A 25,613-nucleotide genomic window follows, 5' to 3' on the forward strand; every position below is an offset into this window, starting at 1 on the left:
AAAAAAATAATACAAATTCATGACATGCCTTTTTTATTATTTTAATATGTTGCATGATGTTCACTTATGTTATTAGTAAAGTTTTGTTCACAAAAAACAGTCATATATTTGTAAACATGATCATATTGTACCCTCATACTGAACCTGTCAGAAACGCTTGGTTTTGGTGCTGCTGCTGTTTCTTTAAGACTTCACAGCAAACGCCCACTGTTATGATTGGCTGTCTGTTCTTGACTGACCTGCTCTCTCTCTTTGCCATCTCACTGCTCAACGCTACTGGGCGAGCTATGGGAGTAATTAAAGGTAAAGTAGGCACTGATGTACTGTTGTGGAGGCAGTCAGATGCAAATGTCTACCACAGTGTGACATCACAATGTGGAGGAAGTACAGAACAAGTTGTTTTGGTAGCTTGGACTACACAAAAATGCTCTTTTCTCAGTGAGGAGGAAGTTTTGAGTTCTGAAACTTCAAGGACATTTTAGAATTTTATTCTTCATGTCATGATCCTTTAAAATAAGAAACTTCATCATAAAAATAATATTACATTTCAAAGCTATGATAATCTAAACAACAAGTTCATTGAACAAGTCATGAACCAGTTCAATATTTATTGTGTAAAAATTATTTATATAATATTTTACACAAATTTCATGGTATCATATCTATCTCAACAAACAGTTTTGTTATTAATACATTTTCATCAAAACGATCATACTTGGTTATCAAAGGAATAACAGTGTCTGGAATTACAGTTTCATATTTCTTAAATATTACTCATGAACATAAAATTGTGTGCAAATTGTGCATACTTTTTAATTGTGTGTATTTAGGATACATACAAAGCTAGCCATGAAAATGGATTTAGTAAGACAAAAGTAATAAGCCATTTCATTCATTTCCACCACCACAAAATGTTGTTAAACATAATACAACATTTGTGATATAGAAATGTTCATGATATTTCAGAAAAAAGACCAAAATGACAGAATTCTCCAGTGATACATTTATATACAGTTGGATGCTATTAGTGGAAACATTTAAAGGGATACTTCACCCAAAAATTCTCCTATCATTTACTCACCTTTATGCCATCCCAGATGCGTATGACTTTCTTTCTTCTGCAGAACACAAACACAGATTTTTAGAAGAATATGTCAGCTCTATAGGTTCATACAATGCAAGTGAATTTTGACCAGACCACCAAAAGCTCCAAAAATCACAAAATCAATATTTAAGTTAATAGTTCAAAAACACTTCAGAATGTGAAAGTGGAGATTTATAGTAAAAAGGATTGAAATATAGATCTGTTTCTCACCCACACTATCATATCTCTTCTGAAGACATTGATTAAACCACTGGAGTCTAATGGATTACTTTTATGCTGTCATTGTGTGCCTTTGGAGCTTCAAAGTTCTGGCCACCATTCACTTACACTGAATGGACCAAGAGAGCTGAGATATTCTTCTAAAAAACTTAATTTGTGTTCTGCAGAAGAAAGAAAAGTAATATGCATCTGGGATGGCATGAAAGTGAGTAAATGATAAGAGAACTTTCATTTTTGAGTGAACTATCCCTTTAACTCTGGAGAGAGTGAACATTAAGTCTATTTTCTAAAACTCCACAGGGCCAAAAGTGGCCATGGTTAAAGAAACACTCCCCCATGCTTGCAGTCAAAAGGATTGAGTCACTGGGTCACATGGCCTTCTTGTTGTTTGAGTCTCATTAAGTCTTCCTATGAACCTTCACATGCCTCTCTTGGTACAGGATTTTGAAACATTCTTTTGGAATCACAACAAACCATACAGTCTTTATCTCCTCCTGCTTTTATCTCCTTCTCTGCCTCTTTAAAGGCTCGGTTTCCAAGTGGATTTTTTAAAATTGTGATTTACTTCAGAAGATTCAGGGCACTAGGCTTCATCTCTGCTGCCTCTGCCATAACTCTCTGTCATAGCATCACTAGTGTGTGTAGTGCTCATGTTCCAATATGTCAGCATGATTTGCATTGTGATGGCCCTGTGGCCTCTCAGGTGACTGGCAGATTGGCATCACATTGCAAATTCCTCTCTAACCGGTACCACTAGCAACGGTTTATTTATTTTCACTTCCCAGGGAAAACTCTAACCTGACCTACAGCTAGTAATGCACATTACACAATTAGATTTATGATATTTCTCCCGGGAACAACAGTTCAGCTGTTGGCATGTTGAGACAACACAGGCTCAAGTCGCTACAGACAAGAACCCTGACTGATTCGGGACAGTCAACCCCATCTTGAGCCAGCAATTTTGACATACAAAGAGTGGAGAATATGAAAAATTATTGCAACTCACATTTTTTTGCAGTGTGGGCATTTGGCCAGTGTATTGAATCGGAGCTCCATCCACTGTGGACAGAAAACAGAGGAAGTTACTTATATACCAAGCAAACACAAAGCATGGTAGAGCAACAAGTCAATTCATTTGACTAAACTACACCAAAGCGATTCCACGGGTCAGTGCATGGTATTTAAAATTAAAGTCAACATGAAACAGTGTTTGCAACCCATTTTATTTTCCGTAATGTGATGTATCTCTGCTGTGACATCTGCCGAATAGGAAACATTGTTTCAGAGGTGGAGCAAAACGATTACATTTTGCTAAAAGATTATGAAGACAAAATAATTTCTTTGAATAACGCTGTGCACTGCCACCGTTGAATTGTTCACCATAAGGCTAGGAATTTGAATTAGAAAAGGACTTCATGTTGACTTTAAATGACTACTGATAAATTATTCAAGATAATTAGCAATATCTTTTGTATATGAGGATTTCAGTACAAATAAAATGTATAAGAGGGGAAAAAATGAAATGTAAATTAGTGTATTTAACACTATACAAAGGGCTTCTCCACCAAAACATTGCACAAGAATATGTGGCACATATTTTGTGTGACATAAGAAGTTCCTGCATCTTGCCTCTGTAGACCACAAAGAGTTATGTTCATTTGAATCATGCGTAATGCTTCCATTTTTGCAAATTAAAATTACATGCTTCATTGTATATTTGGCTGCAGTTTCCAAGTGAAATGTCCAGTGGAGGGCACCAAAAGGGAGTGAAATTATGTTGGAACCAGACAAGGTTTTTAAAGTGAATATTAGACGGATGTTTTAATGAGTAAAACACATATCTCCCTAACCTAAAACTTTAGCCTAAACCTAACTGATATTTTCACTTCACATTCACTCCGAGCATCCTTGGCTGGGCTTGAGGCTCAAGGTGCGTACACACTGCCAGCGACTTTGTCGCTGCAGGTCGCCAGTGGCTGGCGGTGAAGTCGCTAGTGGGTGTTCCCACTACTGGTTGCCTAGTAACGATTATAAATAACATTCACGGATGTCATTCCATTGTTGTTGACAGCGAATCTCTTTTCTTGCCACTAAAAACAAACATTTTGGAGGTAAAAGACTAAATATAAATGGAATCAGTACATAAAATCCTTTATATCAAAAATGAATGAGAAACAAGGCATGCTGTTTGCCATAGCGGCTGTTTATCTGCAGCGAAAATGCAAATGCCAGTCTGTCTGGGTCCATAAAATCCCCGCGATCTCAGATACACCTTTCCACGCAGTATTTTTCTTAAAAATGTCCTTGTACGTGGGAAGAGACATATCATAGAGCACTGGAAAATTTCTAACAGCAAGAATTAGCCTTTCATCCATCTTTCCTTTACTGCAGGAGCTGAGAGAGAGAGAGAAGGATCACGTGAGCTCTCCCGTCTTCTCTCCTATTGGCTGTCGCTTCCGTTAGTCGCTCTTCATTTGAATAAAGTTGAACTTGTCTTAACTTTGTCGCGTCGTTGGACACGCCCATATCTAGTCGCCAACGGTCGCGACAGCTCGTGTCACCGGAAGTCGCTGTGCTCTCATTGAAAATGAATGGTATGGAGTCGCTGTCGCTGGCAGTGTCTACGCACCTTCAGTCTTGAGTCCAAAGTACAACACACGATCAGGTGAGCTAAAGCACAAACTAATCATGTTGGAATGTAGGTGGGTCTGTAATACAAATGTTAACACGTATTGTTTTTCAAATGATGCAATACAGTAAAAGTGTTTCGAAAAAAGTGTCCCTAAGTAGCCCTAATACCCTCAATTTGTGTGAAAGTTAATAAAACGCACAGCTGGTGTAGCGCCTTTAGTGTTAATTTCAACAGAAAACTGCAGCAAAACGTAGATTATCTCAGTAACACTTTACAATAAGGTTGTATTTTTACATTAGTAAACAGTTTAGTTAACATGAACAATACTTTTACATCATTTAACAAAGTCAATTTCAACATATACTAATACATCCTACAAATTAAACGTTGTATACCTTATCATTAGTTAATGCATTATGAACATGAACTAACAATGAACATTAGTGTTTTAATAAATTGTCATTAACACATTAATAAACACTGTAAAATGATATTATATATATATACTAAAGTTAACTAATGGAACCTTACTGTAAAGAGTGACCATTATTTCTGATTAGTTTTTTAGTTTGTTCAGTCTGCCCAAAGGGTGGTAGATAGGGGCATTAGGACCTTGAAGACAGCAAAGGAAACACCAATATCCCGGCCTGAGGCAGTCTGGGATGACTCATCTTCGCTGCCCTACACACCGGGGGCATCACAGAAACACTAAGAACATGTTCTACAAAACTCTTCACAGTTCACAGTTCTTCTATGCTTTAATGAACTAACACCAAAAGTTTTAAGAGGGGCACACCCTGGAAGAAACTTTATTAATATAACGATTAATATAAAGACCGTACAAGGAATGTGTTTCCGCAGTGGCCGCAGATCACGCGCATGCCCTCGGGCTGGACTGGTAGAGCTGGCTGGGTGGGCTGCTCCTCTGGGATAACCATCACTGGACTTAGATTGATGATCCGTCTGCTGGGGGTCAATAAAAACAATTATGTCAATTGTAAGCTTTCTACAATTTTTGAAACAATTTTTGAAACAATTTATGAACCCCTAAAAATATCTAAAAACCCACCATTATTTGTTAAATGTTTTAAATTTAAGTCATAAAACTATACTCTGCAAGCTCACAACTTGATGTAATATATTTCTTTTGAGGCAGAAAAACATGGTGAATGAAACATGGTGGTGTTTATAGAAGTTTAGACTGCTTTGTAAAACCATGACAAATATTTTAACACCACCAAGTGCTAATTCATCAGCTGTAAATTAAAACAGCACTGCTCGTTTGAGCATTCATGGTACTGCACTTTTGCTGTGATATAATGGTGTTGCAGCTACCATAACACATGTCCACAACATAACTACCCACAAAAGTGCCCCGTTACCACTTACCAGTTGGGCCGGGGGCATCCTATCCTCCTAGATGTGTCTTTACAAATTAACAGGCAATTGCAAGGACATCTAACATACTTCTTTCCCGTTGGTGGGTTTTTTATAGGCTGTAAAAAAAAATGTGATACATGTCAAATTTTCAGATGGATCTACACTAACTGAATATGAAACATGCAAGATACAACATAACAGAGCAATAATATCTAAAGCTGTAGTCTGTATTTTTTAAATGTTATAATACTTTCTCCTATCTCAGCACAGAACACTATAAGTATACCATTCTGAGGTTGATTTACATGAAAAGTGTAATCACTGTGCCACTATAGCATAATCAAAGCATTGCTCTGTTTGATTGAGCTTCCCTGCTCGACACAACAACACTGACTCAACTAATGCAGTGAGCTTGGGCATGGGACTATCTGTTTGTTTGACCAATAAAAGACAAGGAGAGTGTGAGAGAACCCTATTTAACATAATTTTTTGCAATTCCATTGGCTGACGCTAGTTCATGTTAAATTCAATTGAAAGCATTTGTGGCATAATGTTGACTACCATAAAAAAAAAAATTTGACTTGTGCCTCCTTTTCTTTAAAAAAGTCAAAAATCAAGGTTACAGTGAGTCAATGGGGCCAATTTGTAAACTTTAAAATACTCACTGTTTCAAGAATATAACCTCAAGACATAAACAATATGCATGTTAACATGATTTTAGTGTGATAAAACGGCTTAAACTAACCTTTTCTGTGTAAAGTTCCTTTTACAACTTCTTTGCCATGACAACATAACGCTGTAAACCCTATAATCCCGCAAAAATTAGGATTTATGAAATTACGAACTTTACAGCACAAATAATACATACGTTTTAACAGAACATTTAATGCAAGTGCTTTTATAAAATTATAAGCTTCACAATTCTTCCATTAAACCTTACATAAACTGGCCCCATTCACTTCCATTTTAAGTGCGAATTCATCATTTTTTAAAGTAAAGGAGGGACGAGTCAAAATATATTTATGGTAAACAACACTATGCCAAAAACGCTGTTGATTGAGCTTAACTTGGATTGAACCTATATTCCTTAAAGATAATGCAAGTTGCCCATCTCATTTTAAATTTCATTTTGTGAATAAGCAAATAATCGTACCAAACCCATAATTATGCATAAAGAACTTTCTTTACATACCCCCTTTACATACATGCTCTTATTTAAGTATGTTCTATAAGCATGTTCAATCAGCAACGTCTTATGCATTAAATAATTCCATTATTGTGGGTAGTAGTTAAAGGCTGCATTTATAGCTGGACTAATTCATGAATATTGCACGTGGTCTGAATTCTTTACACAGAGAGTCCTCTCATTTAGTCTAGACAAAGCAGCTCCAAACTGTTACTAATACCCATTATTGAGGTCAGGTCTGCACCAGAATTTATGAAACATTTGAACCAAGCTGAGATTTTATTGTTAGCCAACATTTACAGTACATGCAGATGACCAATTATGAAAAAGTGCTTTGTTAAGCCCTTTGATTTTGCTTTAGCAGCTCAATTTCACATAAATGTATACATTAAACTTTCTGGGACACACATTTATGGTCCATTATAATAATCAAAAAGCTACAAGCATGTTTTCAGGTGACATTGCAGAGCATCCATTCATCGACTTGTCAGTGTTTATGAAAAGTATTTTTCATGTAGGTGTAAGGCAGGGTGCCAATGTGTTTGCATTCAAAGGCAAAGAGCAAATGTATGATCTTTGAGAAAATCAACAAACTAACTTTCTCGCAATTAGCAACTCTTCCTGAGGCACCACACCCCACTGAGCGAAGACTGCAAATTCACACCTCATTGTTGCCTTAGACACATCTGGGTGATTCTCACGAAATCCAGCTTTAGAAGGTGTCCAGCATCAGAACTTTTAAAATGCCCTTAAAGCCAATTTTCTTTTTGCACATATAAGATTAAGGTCTGAACTTACTATAACCATTATTTTTACAAGATTTTAAAAAATATTTCCTATATAATTATTTACATTTTTAGATGAAGTCCATAAAAAATTATCATCACCGCAACATGACATTACATTAAATACATGGTTAAAATTTTTTATTTTTGGCTAATGTTAAAGTAGACTCTTATTACTCGTGCTCAAAGCTATGTAAAACTCTGGAGGGATTACTTTTTCATATTTATTATTTTTTGTAATTTCCTTATTTTCTCTCATTACCGAAACATACGTGATGATTTACCATTTCTTTTATTTAATTGTTTTACTAAAAGATAACATACACATTTGTTATGTAGCAGACCTTAAATAAGTAGTGTTGTGTAATATGTATATACATTTAAAAAAAAAATATGATTATCTAATTATTACTTAATTTGTAAAATAGATACATGTTGTGGTAATGAAACTGCCATTTCGGTAATGAGGATCAATGTTTCGGAAATGAGATTTAGCTCACACATCAACTGTTGACAAAGGGGTTTGATGCCTAACCCTATTTTACATATTTAAAACGCATACAATTTTTAAAATAATATTTATTTCATGAACAGAGTTTCATTTTCTCATTTATCGTAATCATCACAGTACCATGCCTTGTGTTAACAAGTGTTGTGTATATAAGTTACAATGTTATGCTCATAAAGAATCATGTCATGTAGCCTACACTGTAGTACTAACAAATATACAACCATTAGTATAAATATTATCATTCTAGTATAACATATAATCATGTGTTCATGAGAACTTTTTCAATGTAACATATTATCATGTGGTCCTGAGAAACATTTAAATGTAACAGCATCATGTGCTCTTGTAAAAAGATTTTAGTTTAGCTAAAACACTTTGGTCCTGACATTCAACCACACAGCCTTTTTCTGAGAATAATTTCATGTGAAGAACTTGAATAGCAGCAACTCTATTTATGAGTTGTCAAACAACTAAAACAAACAACTGGAACGACTGCTTTGTACTAGAGATGCACCGATCGACCGTCCAGGGACCGGAATTAGCCGATTTTCCGCATGCTCGGCCCGGACCGGTAACCGGCCGGTCAGCCTCACGTCTTACCGATTCCAAGCCAGTCCGTTTTGTTGCCAGTGGCGCAGGCAATAACGTCACAGCCGCATGTAAACATGTCATTGGCGTGGGAGATCTTCACTGTGTGAGTGAAGTACACTCACCTAAAGGATTATTAGGAACACCATACTAATACTGTGTTTGACCCCCTTTCACCTTCAGAACTGCCTTAATTCTACGTGGCATTGATTCAACAAGGTGCTGAAAGCATTCTTTAGAAATGTTGGCCCATATTGATAGGATAGCATCTTGCAGTTGATGGAGATTTGTGGGATGCACATCCAGGGCACGAAGCTCCCGTTCCACCACATCCCAAAGATGCTCTATTGGGTTGAGATCTGGTGACTGTTGGGGCCATTTTAGTACAGTGAACTCATTGTCATGTTCAAGAAACCAGTTTGAAATGATTCAAGCTTTGTGACATGGTGCATTATCCTGCTGGAAGTAGCCATCAGAGGATGGGTACATGGTGGCCATAAAGGGATGGACATGGTCAGAAACAATGCTCAGGTAGGCCGTGGCATTTAAACGATGCCCAATTGGCACAAAGGGGCCTAAAGTGTGCCAAGAAAACATCCCCCACACCATTACACCACCACCACCAGCCTGCACAGTGGTAACAAGGCATGATGGATCCATGTTCTCATTCTGTTTACGCCAAATTCTGACTCTACCATCTGAATGTCTCAACAGAAATCGAGACTCATCAGACCAGGCAACATTTTTCCAGTCTTCAACTGTCCAATTTTGGTGAGCTCTTGCAAATTGTAGCCTCTTTTTTCTATTTGTAGTGGAGATGAGTGGTATCAGTCGGCCCATTCTCCTCTGACCTCTAGCATCAACAAGGCATTTTCGCCCACAGGACTGCCGCATACTGGATGTTTTTCCCTTTTCACACCATTCTTTGTAAACCCTAGAAATGGTTGTGCGTGAAAATCCCAGTAACTGAGCAGATTGTGAAATACTCAGACCGGCCCGTCTGGCACCAACAACCATGCCACGCTCAAAATTGCTTAAATCACCTTTCTTTCCCATTCTGACATTCAGTTTGGAGTTCAGGAGATTGTCTTGACCAGGACCACACCCCTAAATGCATTGAAGCAACTGCCATGTGATTGGTTGATTAGATAATTGCATTAATGAGAAATTGAACAGGTGTTCCTAATAATCCTTTAGGTGAGTGTATATATAAAGTTCGAAATGTGTAATAATTGTAAGGCCAAAGTAAACCGTGGGGGAACCACCACAATAAATTTCAGAACAACAAACCTAATTAGACACTTATAACACCATCACCCAGCTGAAAATGCCCATTTTAAAAAAGAAGCTAAAAAGTGAAAGCGGCTAAAGCTAGCCAGGGCTCAGAGCCAGCCACAAGTCAGCAGCCTCTCCTATCATTCCTTGGAATGAGCAGCGAAAAGACCAAAGCAATTACAAGGAAAATTATGCAATTCATGGCCCTGGATGACCAGCTGTTCTCCATAGTTGAGGAAAAAGGGTTCAGAAATAAATTTCCTCGATACAGAGTATGAGGTACTTTCCGACGTCGCGTTGCCAGAGTTGTTTAATCTCGTGTCATGTCACACACGCAGCCTGTTATCTGTCAACATTTGGGTACACAAATCCGGGAGAGGGGAAGGGGGGTGCTGGATGGCAGAGGCAGGCTAAATACATACAAATTGTGCCGTTGTGATTTAACGTAATTTTTCCCACCGTGTCCGATATTAAAATCAGTGCGACACACATTACAAAAGGCGTGGGCATTGTCGATATGGCTTCGGGATATGAAATTCAATTCTTCCATCCAGCTGTTGTTAAATTTACATGTATATTTAGTTTTTTCACCGGAGCACCAGCTGATTCTTCTCCTCCCATCTACCAGTGATGCTTGATTTAACATCCCGCGTCTACTGCCTGCGCAGATATCAACAGTGCAAATGGGTTGTAGGTTGCCAGATCGTGGTCATAAATGATTTGTAATGTGTATGATGTGTCGACTGTGTGAGTAGGATGCGTTTCATTCAAGATCTGGCAACTGGACCACCTTGGAATAATATATTGATGTGATTATTCATATAACGTGGTTTGGGCCATACAAATTACGGGAGTTTTTTTGGGAGAAATAACAAAACGGGAGACTCCCGGGAAAAACGGGAGTGTTGACAGGTATGCAAGCCATTCCTGAAGCAGTGCTCTGTTTTACAACTGATATTTGTACATCTAACGTAAGTTGAGCGTATTGGACACTTCGGTTTTTCAGATCTTTGGAATTGTTTTGTTAGATGAGTAATAAAGAGAAAAATGTCCATTTATAAAAATAGTGGAAAATGACATCTGTTATATAAAGCAACTCATTTGCAGTTAATTGTTATTTCTACCCCGGAGGATGAGCAACCTTAAACATTCTTGCTAACTGTGGAAGCTAAATGAGGGTTAGCTAAACTTTCCCTCTCTTTTTATATTTAGACCATAATGGGGTATATAGTAATCAAAAAATTAAAACGGCAACTTTTTTAAATCTTCACAAACTCATGTTTCAGTAATGAGAACTAAAAAGTTGTGTAGGTACTATGACAAACAAAATTTTAACTTTTATTTGGAGAGAAAAAATAAGAACTGCTTACCTGGTAGCCATCTTGAGTGTCACAGTCAATTATGTCCCTTCCAACAAAATTTCTTGAAAATGTTAGTTCCTTGAGGACTTAAACAATGATTGAAAATTGTTGCAGAGGATGAGAAAATTGGTCTTGGACACATTTATATTCCTTATTATTGTCACTACATTTACCAATGATCAACAAATACCACATGTTTCTTTACTGTAAATGTTTATAGTATAACATGTACTGAAGCATTTTATTTTTTATATTTTTTAATTATAAATATTTCCATCTCAAAAAACACAAATCCAGTCATGGACACGTTGCGGTAACGAAAAATTTCCCCTTAAATGTGGAAAAAACAACAAAATTGGTATTTATGATGTCATTTGAAATCATGTGCAAAATAGTACATGAAGAGATGTTTATAACTGTATCCTTCTTATTTTGATAGCATTTACTTTTATCATCAAAATGTTTCATGACACCTCATATGTCTAATTTCGTGAGAATCACCCATCTGTCCCATTCTCTCCTCTCTCCCCCATTCAGCTCAGAATCACCTAAGAGCTGTATGTAACAAAAGTCTATATCTGATGTATACAAATAATGTAACTAGTGTAACATGTTTGGAATCATTTAAAATGTCTCAGTGCGTCTGGTATTGTGCTCTTATTCCCAGGTTTGTAAACTTAATGACAGCAAAGTTATAAGGTCTTTGCCAAATGCTTTATAATTCTGGAGGTCTGTCTCCATCCCTGCTTGTATGTTAATGAAGTATGTCCCCACTTCCAAACCTAACCACTCCCAAAATCCCCTTTGTCCATGGTTTGGGTATTTAAGGAAAGGCGACACATTGCTCAGGGCTCTCTGTAATCAGATGATCCCAAACAGTTTACTGTTTGTAGTTTATTTCAGGTCATAGCAATTCGAATTTCTTATGTTTTGATAAAATGTCTAACTTTGACTTATCAATGTCTAATTGGAATTGATGAATTGATTATGTTACCTGATCAATAAATTGTCAACATTTGATTTTATTCTGACTGACTCTGACATTGTGTTTCCCAAAAAGATTAAACGATTCGTATGTTACCGCAAGTCTGCGTCAGATTAGTGACGACTAATATTTGGCATCGATTCAAGTGTACTTGGTTTGCAAAGACAAAAAGGGAATTTCCGTTTAGAACAGCAAATGCTGCTTGACCAATCTAAATTTGGGTGTCTAACCTCTGTTTTAATTTGATGTTTCTCCAGATAAGTGTACGTGGGAAACCACGCATGGCCAATCCAAAGCTATTATAAGAGAAGTTATGTTGGTCAACTTACATCTGTAATAGTGGCCGTGACCTCTACTGAAGAAAACGTTAAGTTACATTCAAGTGTATGCAATTCCATGGGGCTATACTGAAGTATCTTTGATTGTGTGAACGTGACTGATCTCAGGTATATAGCAATTACCTCTGTTCTCAGGTATATAGCAATTACCTCTGTTTGATGATCCAATACTGGCCGCTTGTGATCGTGAGACCCGCGGTGTAGAGAAAACACGCGAGGACCTCAAAGCGACATAGTTTCTTAATCTAAACGGGTAAAGTATAATTAAAGAGTTAAAGGAATAATCAAACATTCGCTCACTTTTAATGATACTCAGATATCATTAAAAACCTTTTTCATTTATGGAGTCAGATGAATAAACGAGATAATAAATAAGAGAAAATGTATTTCATTTAATATTGTTGTGTTGCGTAACAAGAAAGACAGTAACACGCAGAGACCTATTATTGGAGACCGCCATTGGACCGATAAACGGGCTTACATAGGCAATCCAATTACATCACAATTCAGTTCTATGTGCATACAACACTTATGGGTATGTAAGTAGATCCTTTATTTCCATGAGAGCCGAAACACAATTACTAAAAACTCTATGAGAACTATATATCTGATGTTGATGGCTGATGTTTGGTTGGATAACCAAACTTTGTCCCCTCAAAGTTTGCCAGAATTCATGCAAAACAAAAAACAAAAAACAAAACAAAATGAATGTACTTAGCTTGAAAAAGAGCAAGAGTAAAAGGGAGAGAAGTTGTGGAGGACTATGCACGAGCTGCAGATAGGTCTTTTACCGTTGCCTCGTTGCAGACGGTGCACTTCACCACGTGCTGATGGAGCTTGCCATCCAGATTTATAAGAGACTGGCACACACGACAGTTGATGACAGGCACCCCTCCTGCATCTGGACTGGCAATGGCTGTGTAGGGCGGAGGTAATTCGGCTGTAAGAGAGAAAAGAAAACATAAATGTCTTGAAGTTGTTTAGAGCACTATTTAAAAGTTTTTTTTTTATAAAAATAACAAGTAAAAATCACGGTTATAATAAGGCACACATCAGAAGTGAATGGGCCCAGTTCATTAAAATACAAATGGTTTCAAAAGTACATAAACATTATACAGGTTGTTAACATGATTTTAGTGTGATGAAATGCTTCCTAACCTTATCTGTGTAAGGTTATATCCAATATTACAACTTCTCTGTCATGACAACGCAACACCAGTATTCCCTGTAATCTGCAAAACGCTTCAACTCTAGTAAATAGCAGATTTTAGCACACTAAAATCATGTAAACATGTAGAATGTTTGTCTTGTGGCTATTCTTTTGAAATAGTGTCTACGTAACATTTTATAGACAGATTTTATCACACTAAAGATATTTTATCACACTAAAATCATGTAAACAGATTTGATCACACTAAAGACAGATTTTTTCACACTAAAATCGTGTAAACTTGTATAATGTCTTTCTCTTGGCTCTTCTTTTGAAACAGTGTCTATGTTAAAGTTTATAGACTGTATTGAACACGGGACATTTCTTTAAGGACCCAGATATTAAATTGGACATTAAGTGGTGGCCCAACAAAGTACCAATTGTTTATCGTACATAAGTTTAAAATAAAAAATTAAAAATATAAATATTATCATGAACTATGTCAACTACATGAAATATTTAAAGATGGCGCCGCGAATGGCCGCCTCGGTGTGGAGCTCTCCATTAATTTTGGTGTTTTTGTTTGTATGTCCTGTGTTATTGCCGATAGACAAGTTGCTGATTATTCGGCAGCACACACCAGACATTCCTTTACCGGTTTTTGTTTATTCGTATGTTTGAAATTTTAGTCGGAGGAGTAGCGTTGCTATTTAAAGCATGCTAAAAATGCAAATGTGGGAAGCGAACCGGCATGCTGGTCAAGCTCCGACAGTGCGGCTTTCGAACCGCGCTGCCAAGCAACCATCTAGTTCTGCTTCAAGGAAACCTGGTTGAGTGAAGCCATTCTGGACAGCGCATTACATCTACCGGAGTTTTGATGACTTTACTATTATTCTAAATTGTGAAATAAAATTAAAATAAAGAATGTGTAAAAAAGTTTCAAAATGTTTGACCAGTTGTGTATGTAACAACACTGAAGAAGATGTGCTGTCCTAATGTAGAGGTGCTCTTCATAAACTGCAAACCTTTCTACTCATCATGGGAGTTTTTCTCGTTTAGTCTTGTGTGTTAACATTCCTCCACAAGCATGAGTGAGCACGGTGCTACAACAGCTGGCTGATCAGATCACAGAAATGGGGCAAGAACACCCAGACTCATATTATTATTCATGTAGATTTTAACAAGTCAAATCTCACACGTGAACTGCCCAAATACAGACAGGACATTACATGCCCCACCAGAGACCGAAATACACTGGATCACTGATACACTACATTAAAGGATGCATATTGCTCTGTCCCTAGAGCATCTTTGGGACTCTCTGACACTGTCTGGTTCATCTTCTTACAATCTACAGGCAGAAACTAAAATCAGCTAAACCTGTAGTAAGGACCGTAAAGAGTCCCTGCATCAGTGTGGAGAGGGCATTCTCTGAAGGGCATTACCAACTACAAGACACCATCCTCCAACTCTGTAGGGAATAACCCTGTCTCTTTCGCAGTGTAAAAAGTGCACAGCTGGCTGGGGCTGGCAAGTGTTATGTTGGTTCAAGAATATTAAAATAACCATGTGAAATCCCAACAGTGGTGCTCATAATTCAGCAGTGGCACAGCGCAGCTGCAAAATACATATAGGGGAAACACTATTTCAACATCTAAACTGACCAAGGACTCATGCAAGGATACTATTTTTTGACTTCAGTTTGGCTTTTAACACCATCAAACCCACTCTCCTATGGACTAAATTAACCCAGCTCTCTGTTCCTGTCTCTATCTGTCAGTGAATTACCAGCTTTCTGACAGACAGGCAGCAGTTAGTGAGAATGGGGAAATTCACCATCACTCCAGCAGAAGTATAATCAGCACTGGTGCCCCCCAGGGATGTGTGCTCTCCCCACTACTCTTCTCCCTGTACACAAAAGACTGCACAGCCAAGGACCCCTCTGTTAAGATCCCGAAGTTTGCAGATGACACAACAGTAATCAGCCTCATCCAAGATGACGATTAGTTTGCATACAGAAGGGAGGTTGAACAGCTGGCCATCTGGTGCAGTCAAAACAACTTGGAGCTGAACATGCTTAAAACAGTACAGATGATAGTGGACTTTAGGACACCACAGTATTAACTCCGCACATATTCTGAACAGCACTGTGACAGCAATGGAGTCATTCAGGTTCCTGGGCACTACCATCTCACAGGATCTGAAGTGGGAGACCCACATAGACTCAATTTTGAAAAAGGCCCAGCAGAGGTTGTACTTCCTTCCCCAGCTGAGGAAGTTTAACCTGCCACAGGCCCTGCTGATACATTTTTATTCAGCAGCCATTAAGTCTGTCCTCTACACTTCTATAACTGTCTGGTTTGGTTCAGCTACCAAGTCAGACATCAGAAGACTTTACAGGATAGTTTGTAAATATTGCTCTATTCTATATTTCTCTTTTTATATGTTATGTCATATTTTTTATTTTTATGTTACTATTTGTATACTGTATGTTTAAATGTATGTATGTATGTATATATGGTTGCATTCTCTTTGCACTGCAAGCTTCTGTCACCATGACAAATTCTTGTGTAAGCATACTTGGCATCAAAGCTCATTCTGATTCTTAGACTTAGAAATAGAAAAATCTATAATTTTGTGAATAAACAATGGCAGAAGTGGGATTTGCCAGTCTAACACATGGAACAAACACTGAGATGAATATTGTATTAGTATTAGCTATATTATCATGCGAGAGATGAATTAATCATTCTTTTCATTGTTGAATGCTAAATTTACAAATCTATAAAAACATTTTTTTAAATAGACAATTAAAGCTGCTATGACTTCTGCTGAGTCAGGACATCTAGTATTTGTGACCTATGGAGGAGTAGACTTTCCTCAGGGATAATATATGTAATATATATAATATTTTATGTGTCTCAATTTCTATACTCCTCCAAAGGACCCACACAGAAAGAAAACACTCATTAATTTTGTTTAGCAATAAGTATATCCTATTTACAATTTAAATTGTACTGTAGCTGGCCCGTCAGCCAAGCTCTGCACTCAGTAACCTCTTGTGTACATTATTACTAAAATTCTGAGTTTAGCCATCCCCATTCCCCACCGCTTATTCTCAGTGATATAAAGACAAGTTCCTCCTACTGTCTGTCCATTCTCATTCTAAGAGCACGCTAGTCACCAACACAGACATACTGTTGCCTACCTGAACATGTGATAGCACAGCAAAAACAACTGACAGGAGCTCTGGACTAATGACCTAACTCAGCCCGCTGGGATAATCCAGCTCTTTTTGGGCTTCTACAATATTTCAAAGATACGTTGTGTGTCAAAGAAGTAAGATCCAGTATGATATGTAATAAAACTTGAATGTATTCCTAATTGGCTCAGACTGTAGAATGGACCTTATACAATTGCCCCCTTGGGATTCAAAATTTAGTACTGTTTGGTTAAGGGGACAAGATACATGATGATGTACCCTGATCTACAATGATGGAAAATAGAAAGTGCAGAAAAAAAGGTTATAATACATGGAATTTAATTCAAAAATGTTTGGGATTTTCTTTACATTGTTCCAAGAAATAACAAAATGTAAACTATATGATTAGGGAAATGTTTTTACTTGGGCACACACAATGTGTTTTATTCTGCTATAAAAATGCAGCTGTTTTATATTTACTTTTTATTTATTTATTGTTGTTTTACAATTAAAGGTGCACTCAGTAACTTTTGTATTTGTGTCATCTGTTTGGATGCAGCATCATTTAAAATAAATAGATGACTTTAATCAATGAGTGAAAGTGTCAGGTGTCAAATAACAGGACGGTTACTGAGATTTAGCAAGTAGTATTCAGCTTGTCATGTGATTCTAACATGGCAACCCCCATGTGCGGACCCTCTCATGTAGAATAAAAAAGCTTTTATAGGTTACTGATATGACTGGAGTCTTTATTTTAATTTAACTAGTAGTGAAGCAAGCTGTTTTCAGCTTTACAGGATCTTATACAACGAAGAGAAAAGCATACGTTTATAGATTCTATCCCCCAACACAAAAACAAACCTTACCTTAACAATTAGTGGAGTAAAACATTAATACTAGAATAAAAAGTGAAACCTCCGAATCATGCTCAACATTGATTATTCAATCATGGTTACTGAACCCTAGTCTCCCACGCAGCTGATGCAACGAACTGCCAATTGCACCAGGTGGAAAGTTGAAACCACTGCAAACATGTCTGATAAGAATACTGCATGTCAGCGCAGCGGCATACAGTCGCCAATCCTATGGTACCGAAACTATAGGAAACATCATTCTGACTTCACGTGTGATCATGTTGTCCACAAGCAAAATTGTCTTTAGAAGTTACATTTTTATAATGAGGAAAAAATTACTGAGTGCACCATTAAATAGCACATCTGTCACTGCTGAACTGTCACTGTATGATACGGAATTCACTTACCTAATATTTATTGCATTTGATCGGTTTCTACTGCAGAGCTCCTGACCCAATACTGCTTTCTTTCTTTCTTTTTACACTATATGACTATTTAATTTACTTACTTTAGCTTTGCAAATGTAAAAAACATACAAACTTGACTTTAAACACAATGTAATCATGAGATAAACTAAAACAATGCAATCAAGAGATGCAATATGATACAATGCAGGGTTGTTTATTATTGCACAATCCATACTTCTCACTTTGTAACTGTAGGAATGATTGAGCACTTGAATATTATTTTCTCTAAATTCTTTTTTGACCGCACTAGATGTGTAATAACCACATAGTAACTCTATATTGTGTAATACATAAGCCCAAAGTATACTTCGGTCAGAGGGATGAGTGAAGCAAATCTCGTCATCAGCAGAGTGCGTGAGCACTGAACGTGCTAAATTTTGACCTGTTGCCATCATGAAGAAAACAAGAAAATGAAGTTAAAAAGAACAACACTGGATATGCAAGTCAAGAGTGCATGAGTGAGGAGGTTTGGATATATGTCACTGCATTTGTATAACTCGAGTCTAAAGGAAAATAAAAACCTGGTTATAGGTCCAAAAGTCTGGTGTCACATAGCAGATGTAATGTGCATGTGCCAACCTCCTGTGTATATGCACACACAGTTTTATGGAGTATACTTTGACAGACTCACGTTTGACTGTATTTAGACGCTGAGCAACACTATTACTATAAATAAGGTTACTATAAATAAGTTCCATCAGTCGATTACATTTTTTAAATGTGATTAATCACACAATTTTTGGTAGTTAATCTGAAATTTTACTCTATACTTCTTTTCCTGTCGGAAAGCATTAACTTCCTTCTTAGGAAAGAAAACAAACCAATATGTGACAATATAATGCTTTATTAACATTTTCCAAACAAAGCCTTCAACAAGAAATGCACTAAAATAGCACAAATTCAAGAAACAATAAATGTTGCAAAGGCTAAATGTTAGGCTGACAAACTGAAAGAACTAGTTCCCACATAGTTTGCATATTCATAGCGATGGGCATTAAATCTCTTAAACTCTCATCCTCTACAATATTAATCAGCCGGCATCGTGTCAGTGCATCAGTGTCTAGCGCCGCCTCGAACTCCACATGAAAAGCGCTTGCAGACAAAAAAGTCTCGTTCTGCATTTTGATGATAGTTAAGACTAGTTAAGACTATAGATAAGCTGTGCTTCTGTGGTAATTAAAATGTGCCTTACACTGAAAAATACTTGATTTCTATAACAAGTCCCATCTGAAGTTTGCTTTGTACTATAAACAGCACAAAGAGCTCCTTTCCCATCATGTTATAACTGACACTGAATCACTGTTGTGTGTTTGAGTGTTTATGCTGGTTTATTCTTTATTAATGGTAAATGCATTCCTCGTAATTAAGAAAAATTAATGTGTTCATTTTTTTTACATTAATTGCTTGCATTAACATGTTAATTATGACAGCTCAAGGCAAATCTCTTTGACAAAGCAGGGCCGAGATGGATTTATAACCCTTTTTGGATGTGGTTGCCATCTTTAAATACAGCGTAAGCTTGAATTGCTGACTCACACATGATTGGTATGCATTCATATATTTTTTAATAGGTGTCCTCATGACAGATTAAGGACACATACATTATGTCTCACAAATTAATATAGTATCTGCCAACTCTCCATGGACAGGTTGAAAGTCCAATTCTTGTTCCTCTGACACCAGCCCGAACCGCATGTTATATGAGAGAGGCCTTTTTCCAAACCTGGAGACTGCAGCCAGCTGTTGTTGCAACTCCCACTCTGTCCATCTTACTATCATGTATAAAATCTGAGAGAGGCTGGGCATCCCAAGAGCAGCAGATATTGATTTAGCATTAGCATGCATTTACAATAGTCTAAGATTGTAGGCCATTCATTATACCTTGAACTGAAGCATAGTTACTGCGTTTTGGCTTTGTAGGGCATTATACTCAGCGTCTAAGTGACATACACATTCTCTGTGATTTGTAAACTTATGTTGCCCATCCCAGTTTTTACTCTTAATCCTTATTCACAGATAATTTGCTGTGCTGACTGTGCTTCTAGACTCACAGTCTATTTTTAAATGTTATGTGCATAAAATTAAATAATTATTAAATCTGAACTATAGATACTCTTAAACCTAATCTAAACCTAAAAATGTATATCGAATTATTTACATTTAAATGAAGCTAAACATGTTCCAACAAAGGAACATTAACACATTGGTAATCTAGCTTGCTAATGAGGTCACTCACAGAAGAGAGTGCTTTCAAACACAATAATATCAATAATGATTCAAAATGTGTATTTGTGTAAAAAAAAAAAAAAATATGGTAACTACATTAAGGTTCCATTCATCAACATTAATTAATGCATTAGGTACTAAAAATGAACAATATATTTTTACAACATTTGTTAATCATTGTTAATTGTTAGTTCATGTTTGTTTATATTGCATTAACTAATGATAAGATTTACTAATACTACTGATTTTAATAATGTATTACTATACGTTGAAATTAACATTTAGCCAAGATTAATAAATGCTGTAAAAGTTGTTCATTGTTAGTTCATGTTAACTAATGTTTTATTTTTATTCCAATCATCTTTGGTATATACAAATATGTGTCTGCACCTACACCTTCAAGAGTTTTGATCGACTAATATATTATATTTTCAAAAATGTCTTTGGAAATCAAATGACATGACCATATCAGAGACAATTATTTGGTCTGGTATTTTCCTCAGAGGATTAATCACATGTCACTAAAATAAAACCCACTTATTTAATGTCAGACAAGATCAATGCTGTTTCTTATCCTTTTTCCTATTCTCACCGATATCTCTGGATATCTGGATAGCTCATTAATCAAGAGCTTACAATGTAGTTCAGTCCACACAGGTGTTTTAATTAATGTAGCTTTGGCTTCATACAGCAATTGCAGAATAAAAAAAAACAATAAGCACACTAAGCAATGTTGTGCACAGACTAAAGCCCAGCTCAGCAGTTCCTCCCTCAACAGGCAAAGCTAATCCCTCTCATTCACCTTGTGAGTGATTGCTCACGGTCAAAAAGAGCGAAAGAAACAGACTTTATCCAGGGGTTTGAAATACTAGGCCAGATCATAAAGCTATAGTACACCAGGACAAATAGCTTATGGCCTCCTCATAACCTTATCATGGTGTGAAAATAAAGCCAATATGAATAATGAGTTGTAGTCTAAGGGATCATTACCTTAACGATGTCAATCTTTTGCTGCTAATCAGGAAGTAAAAACGGACTTACAAATCAGCACAAAATGGGTTGACATATCTGACTGTTTAAGACTCCCACTGTGTCCTAAAGCAGGACGTGTCCTGGCGGCCCATGTTTATCATTGGGTTGAAAAGGCTGGCTCTTATGTAAAATCTGCAATACTTAAGAAAGTGAGAAGCTATGTTATCAGGTTCTTTCGTATTACTATTAGGCTATGTTCGTGAAGGAAATACCATCATCTGTACTTCTCTTCTTAAAAGAATTTCTAAATGTGAACTTATCATTACAGCCTAGGGATGTCTCAATACCATAGTTTTTTTTTTTAGAACAAGTATGAGTAGCGATACTTCCTTTTCAGTACTCACTGATACCGATACCTGCTTTTTTTTCCTTTTCTGAATTCCATATCAACAGTTTATAAATGTTATCATCAAAATGGTGTCTAAATAAATTCATTCATTAAAACTTTACTCAAATGAAAATAGAACAATTAATTTGCAACATAATATTGTATTACCTTATATATACACCTACTATTGATCTATTATTATTATTCATACTACTTGTAGTATTAGAGTAAATATTACATAACTACACAGTGGTGATATATTTCGTCTTACTTTTTCCATTTAAATGTAGCTTTTATTTTGAAGCTCTTTCTGTTTTTGTGTTTCTGACAGTATTCTCACCTCTGGAAAAGCAGGTCTCTATGTGGCTCAAAGTGAACCACAAAAGGCTGTTATTTAATTAAATAAATATGTAGTCTGTATGTGCCACACACTACCAAGCGAATACAAACAGATCATGCTATGCTCATGATGGTGTTTTCTATGTATGATCCAAGGAGCTATACAACCTACGAGCAGACAGTGCAATTACAACATGTAATGACATTTGTACATCAGATGTAATGGTTTTTGGTATCTGAGCATTTTTACAAGCATGAGTAGAAGTACATGAGTGCTGTATCAGATCCGAATCTGATACTAGTCTGTATCTTTTTATAATTATATGTAAAAGTTTGGAATTGTTAATTAAAAAGAGCATTTTTTTTTATAATTATATATTTTTTTATCCCCTTTTCTCCCAATTTGGAATGTCCAATTCACACTACTTAGTAGGTCCTCATGGTGGCGCGGTTAATCACCTCAATCCGGGTGGCGGAGGACAAGTCTCAATCGCCTCCGCTTCTGAGACAGTCAATCCACACATCTTATCACACGGCTCGTTGTGCAGGACACTGTGGAAACTCACAGCATGTGGAGGCTCATGCTAACCTCTGCGATCCAAGCACAACTTACCATGTGCCCCATTGAGAGCAAGAACCACTAATTGCAACCACAAGGAAGTTACCCCATGTGACTCTACCCTCCCTGGCAACTGGGCCAATTTGGTTGCTTAGGAGACCTGGCTGGAGTAACTCAGCACACCCTGGAGCTGAGCTACCCAGGCCCCAAAAAGTGCATATTGATTAACATAATAATTTGAAAAAAGGGGGCACATCACATGCACTCCTCAGTGTATACAGAGGTTATGCCCATTCACAATCACTGTGAGAAAAGCATACATTTAGCAAACAAAGGATTTAATTATGATTTTTGATGTTGCAGTACAGTTGCAGAAAGCTTCAGAAATCAGAGTTTAAACTAATAGTTAATCCAAAAATGAAAATTCTCTCATAATACTTACTCTCATATGCCATTAAAGATGTGTTTGACTTTCTTTCTTTTGCAGAACACAAATTAAGATTTTTAGAAGAATGTCTCAGCTCTGTTGGTCCATACAATGCAAGTGAATTGTGACCAGACCTTTGAAGCTCCAAAAAGGAAATAAAGTCAGCATAAAAGTAATCCATAAGACTCAAATGATTTAATCTATATCTTCTGAAGCGATCCAGTTGGTTTTGGGTGAGAACAGACCAAAATGTTTTCACAGTAAATCTTGTCATTGAAGTCTCTAGCCAAGATCATGATTTCAAGCTCAATTACACTTCCAAGTGCTTGACGTATGCACAGAGCGCTACATGGCTTGGAAGTGTAATCGAGCTTGAAATCATGATTGCCAAGGAGAGAGATGATGTCAAGATGTACAGTGAAAAGGAGTTACATTGTGGTCTGTTCTCAACCAAAACCAACTGGATCGCTTCAGAAGACAATAATTAAACCACTGGAGTTTTATGGATTACTTTTTTGCTACTTTTATCCCTTTTTTGGAGCTTTTGGAGTTCTGGTCACCATTCACTTGCATTGCATGGACATACAGAACTGAGAAAATCTTCTAAAAATCTTTGTTTGTGTTCAGCAAAAGACAGAGAGTCAAATGCATTTTAGATGGCTTGGGCGTGAGTAAATGATGAGAAACGTTTAATTTTTAGGATAACTATCCCTTTAATGGAACCTTAAAGGAACATTAGGGAAACCTTTTGCACAACTTGAAACAAAAATTCTGTAAAATCAACTTTCCTGGCTAACCAAAATTGTTCATGGTAACTTTGTGAAATGTTAAATGTTCTTCTTTTTCTAGTTTGTTTGTTAACTTGTAACAGTGTGTGCATGTGCAAACAAATGTTATGACGATTCATCTGCAATATGCTTACAGGATAGTCCCAATATAATGTGGTCTGGGCCTACGAGATGACTGGCATTGCTACAGTGTCTCAAACTACCTGCTCACGAATGAAAGCAAAACATCACTAACAGCGAGATAAATGTCAAATTGACCACGAAATGAAATACCCCTGCAGATTATACTGAACGGGTATCAGTTGACTTAAAATTAAAAGTACACGTTTAATAAGCTACTAAGCACTGTATAATAATTAGCAGTCAAATGATATAATTAATTAATTAGCGTGTAAAGGAATGCAACATATTGCACCCATCACTTTAGGCTGCGATGGCAACGTAATGTCTGTTGGGAGAAATCCAGTGTTGATCGAGGCCCATTCTTTTTACACTCTCATCTGAGCTGTTATTGCATGTCGTTTTGAGACAATGTCTCACATAAATGGGCTGATGGCTGCTACACATCACTGCTCACTACCGCCCGACCAAAATGATTCAGCACTCCTACGTTATTCACAATTCACATTTACCTCTCGGGCTCTGATCCTGCAGGTATGGCGGAGCTGTGGGCGTGACATTCCCCGAGTTCGGTGCTGACAACAGCGGTGATCGTTCATCCATACCATCGGAGGCCATTATATCAAAAGATCAGCCGGCAGCACAGATAAACAACAACAGCAGCGACGAATGTTGGTCTCTCCGTCCCCTGCTCGTGATTGAGCACTAGGCTGTGGCCGTGGAGAGGCGGAGTCAAAGACGTAAACGGGGAGGATGAGAAATCACTGTTGGGTGGACGGGATCTCCATTCAGTCCACTGTAAATATTGCGCACCAGTTATTTCTCGACTCCTGTTATAATATTCATTTGACCTGGCAGTGGCACTATATATTTTGCTCAGAACGGGGGATAATAAATAACGATTTACTGTCATTTCGTTATACAATTCTACTATGGTGGAAGCTTTGCTTATGAATATTAATTAGCCTACGTTACGTGACGTTCAATTATCAGTCAGCCTTACTGATTTGCTTATGGGGTGCTTCATAATACACCAAACATTCTCAACTGGTGACAGGTCAGGACTCCAGGCAGGCCAATCTAGATCCCACACTCTCTGCTCACACAGCCATGCACTTGAGATCTGGGGAGTACGTTGTTTGAAGTTGTCCTGCTGGAAAATGCAGGGACTAGCCATGCTAGTTGATGTTCTGTTTCAGGTACATCAGGAGGATTCCCACTGAAACTTCCCGTGCCCCGTTTCTTGCTCTCTCATTGGCTGTAGGTCAACGCTGCAGTTGTATTTAGCCAAAACATATTTCACATTGCGCGATTTGTAATCGTATGGAGGACAAAACATGCAAAAATAATAAATAAATACATAAATAAATAAATGTAATTATAAGAAAATAAATAAAGGAATAAATGTCTTGATAAAACAAATATAATTAGTTTTTAATTAAAGTTATTCCTGAATTTATTTTTGTATGACTTTTGTTCCTTTATTTATTATTTTCTCTTTTTATTTTTATTCTTTAAAACTTTTTTTATTCTTTCATTTGTTTTAGTTTATTATTATTATTTATTTATGCATTCATTTATTTTTATATTTATTTATTCCAACATGTATTTATTTCTATATTTAAATATTCCCACATTTATTTATTTTTGTATTTATTCTTACATTTTTGTCTCTTGTATGATAATTATGTGGGCTGGTTTCCTCAACAAAACCACAAAATGAGCAAGTTTCATAAATTATATGATTTATCCTTGT

The 25,613-nt window shown here is 36.8% G+C and overlaps 1 protein-coding gene across 2 annotated transcripts in view; it reads right to left on the reverse strand.

Annotated features, from left to right (window-relative positions):
- Positions 1–24,570, reverse strand: part of LOC127619911 (type 2 phosphatidylinositol 4,5-bisphosphate 4-phosphatase) — a 31,059-nt gene extending 6,489 nt beyond the window's left edge. Inside the window, exons 1-6 of one of the 2 annotated variants that reach the window (XM_052092942.1) lie at positions 24,370–24,570; positions 13,157–13,305; positions 5,346–5,452; positions 4,799–4,922; positions 4,569–4,637; positions 2,331–2,383 (exon numbers count right to left, since the gene is read on the reverse strand). In XM_052092942.1, the coding sequence (XP_051948902.1) occupies positions 2,331–2,383; positions 4,569–4,637; positions 4,799–4,922; positions 5,346–5,452; positions 13,157–13,305; positions 24,370–24,475 (608 nt within the window). In that variant the 5' untranslated portion in view covers positions 24,476–24,570. The remainder of the gene's footprint in view (positions 1–2,330; positions 2,384–4,568; positions 4,638–4,798; positions 4,923–5,345; positions 5,453–13,156; positions 13,306–24,369) is intronic. The other variant, XM_052092943.1, reaches the window with a different exon arrangement.
- Positions 24,571–25,613: the final 1,043 nt, after the last annotated feature.

This window comes from Xyrauchen texanus, chromosome 26, assembly GCF_025860055.1.
Source record: "Xyrauchen texanus isolate HMW12.3.18 chromosome 26, RBS_HiC_50CHRs, whole genome shotgun sequence".
In the NCBI taxonomy this organism is placed as follows: domain Eukaryota; kingdom Metazoa; phylum Chordata; class Actinopteri; order Cypriniformes; family Catostomidae; genus Xyrauchen; species Xyrauchen texanus.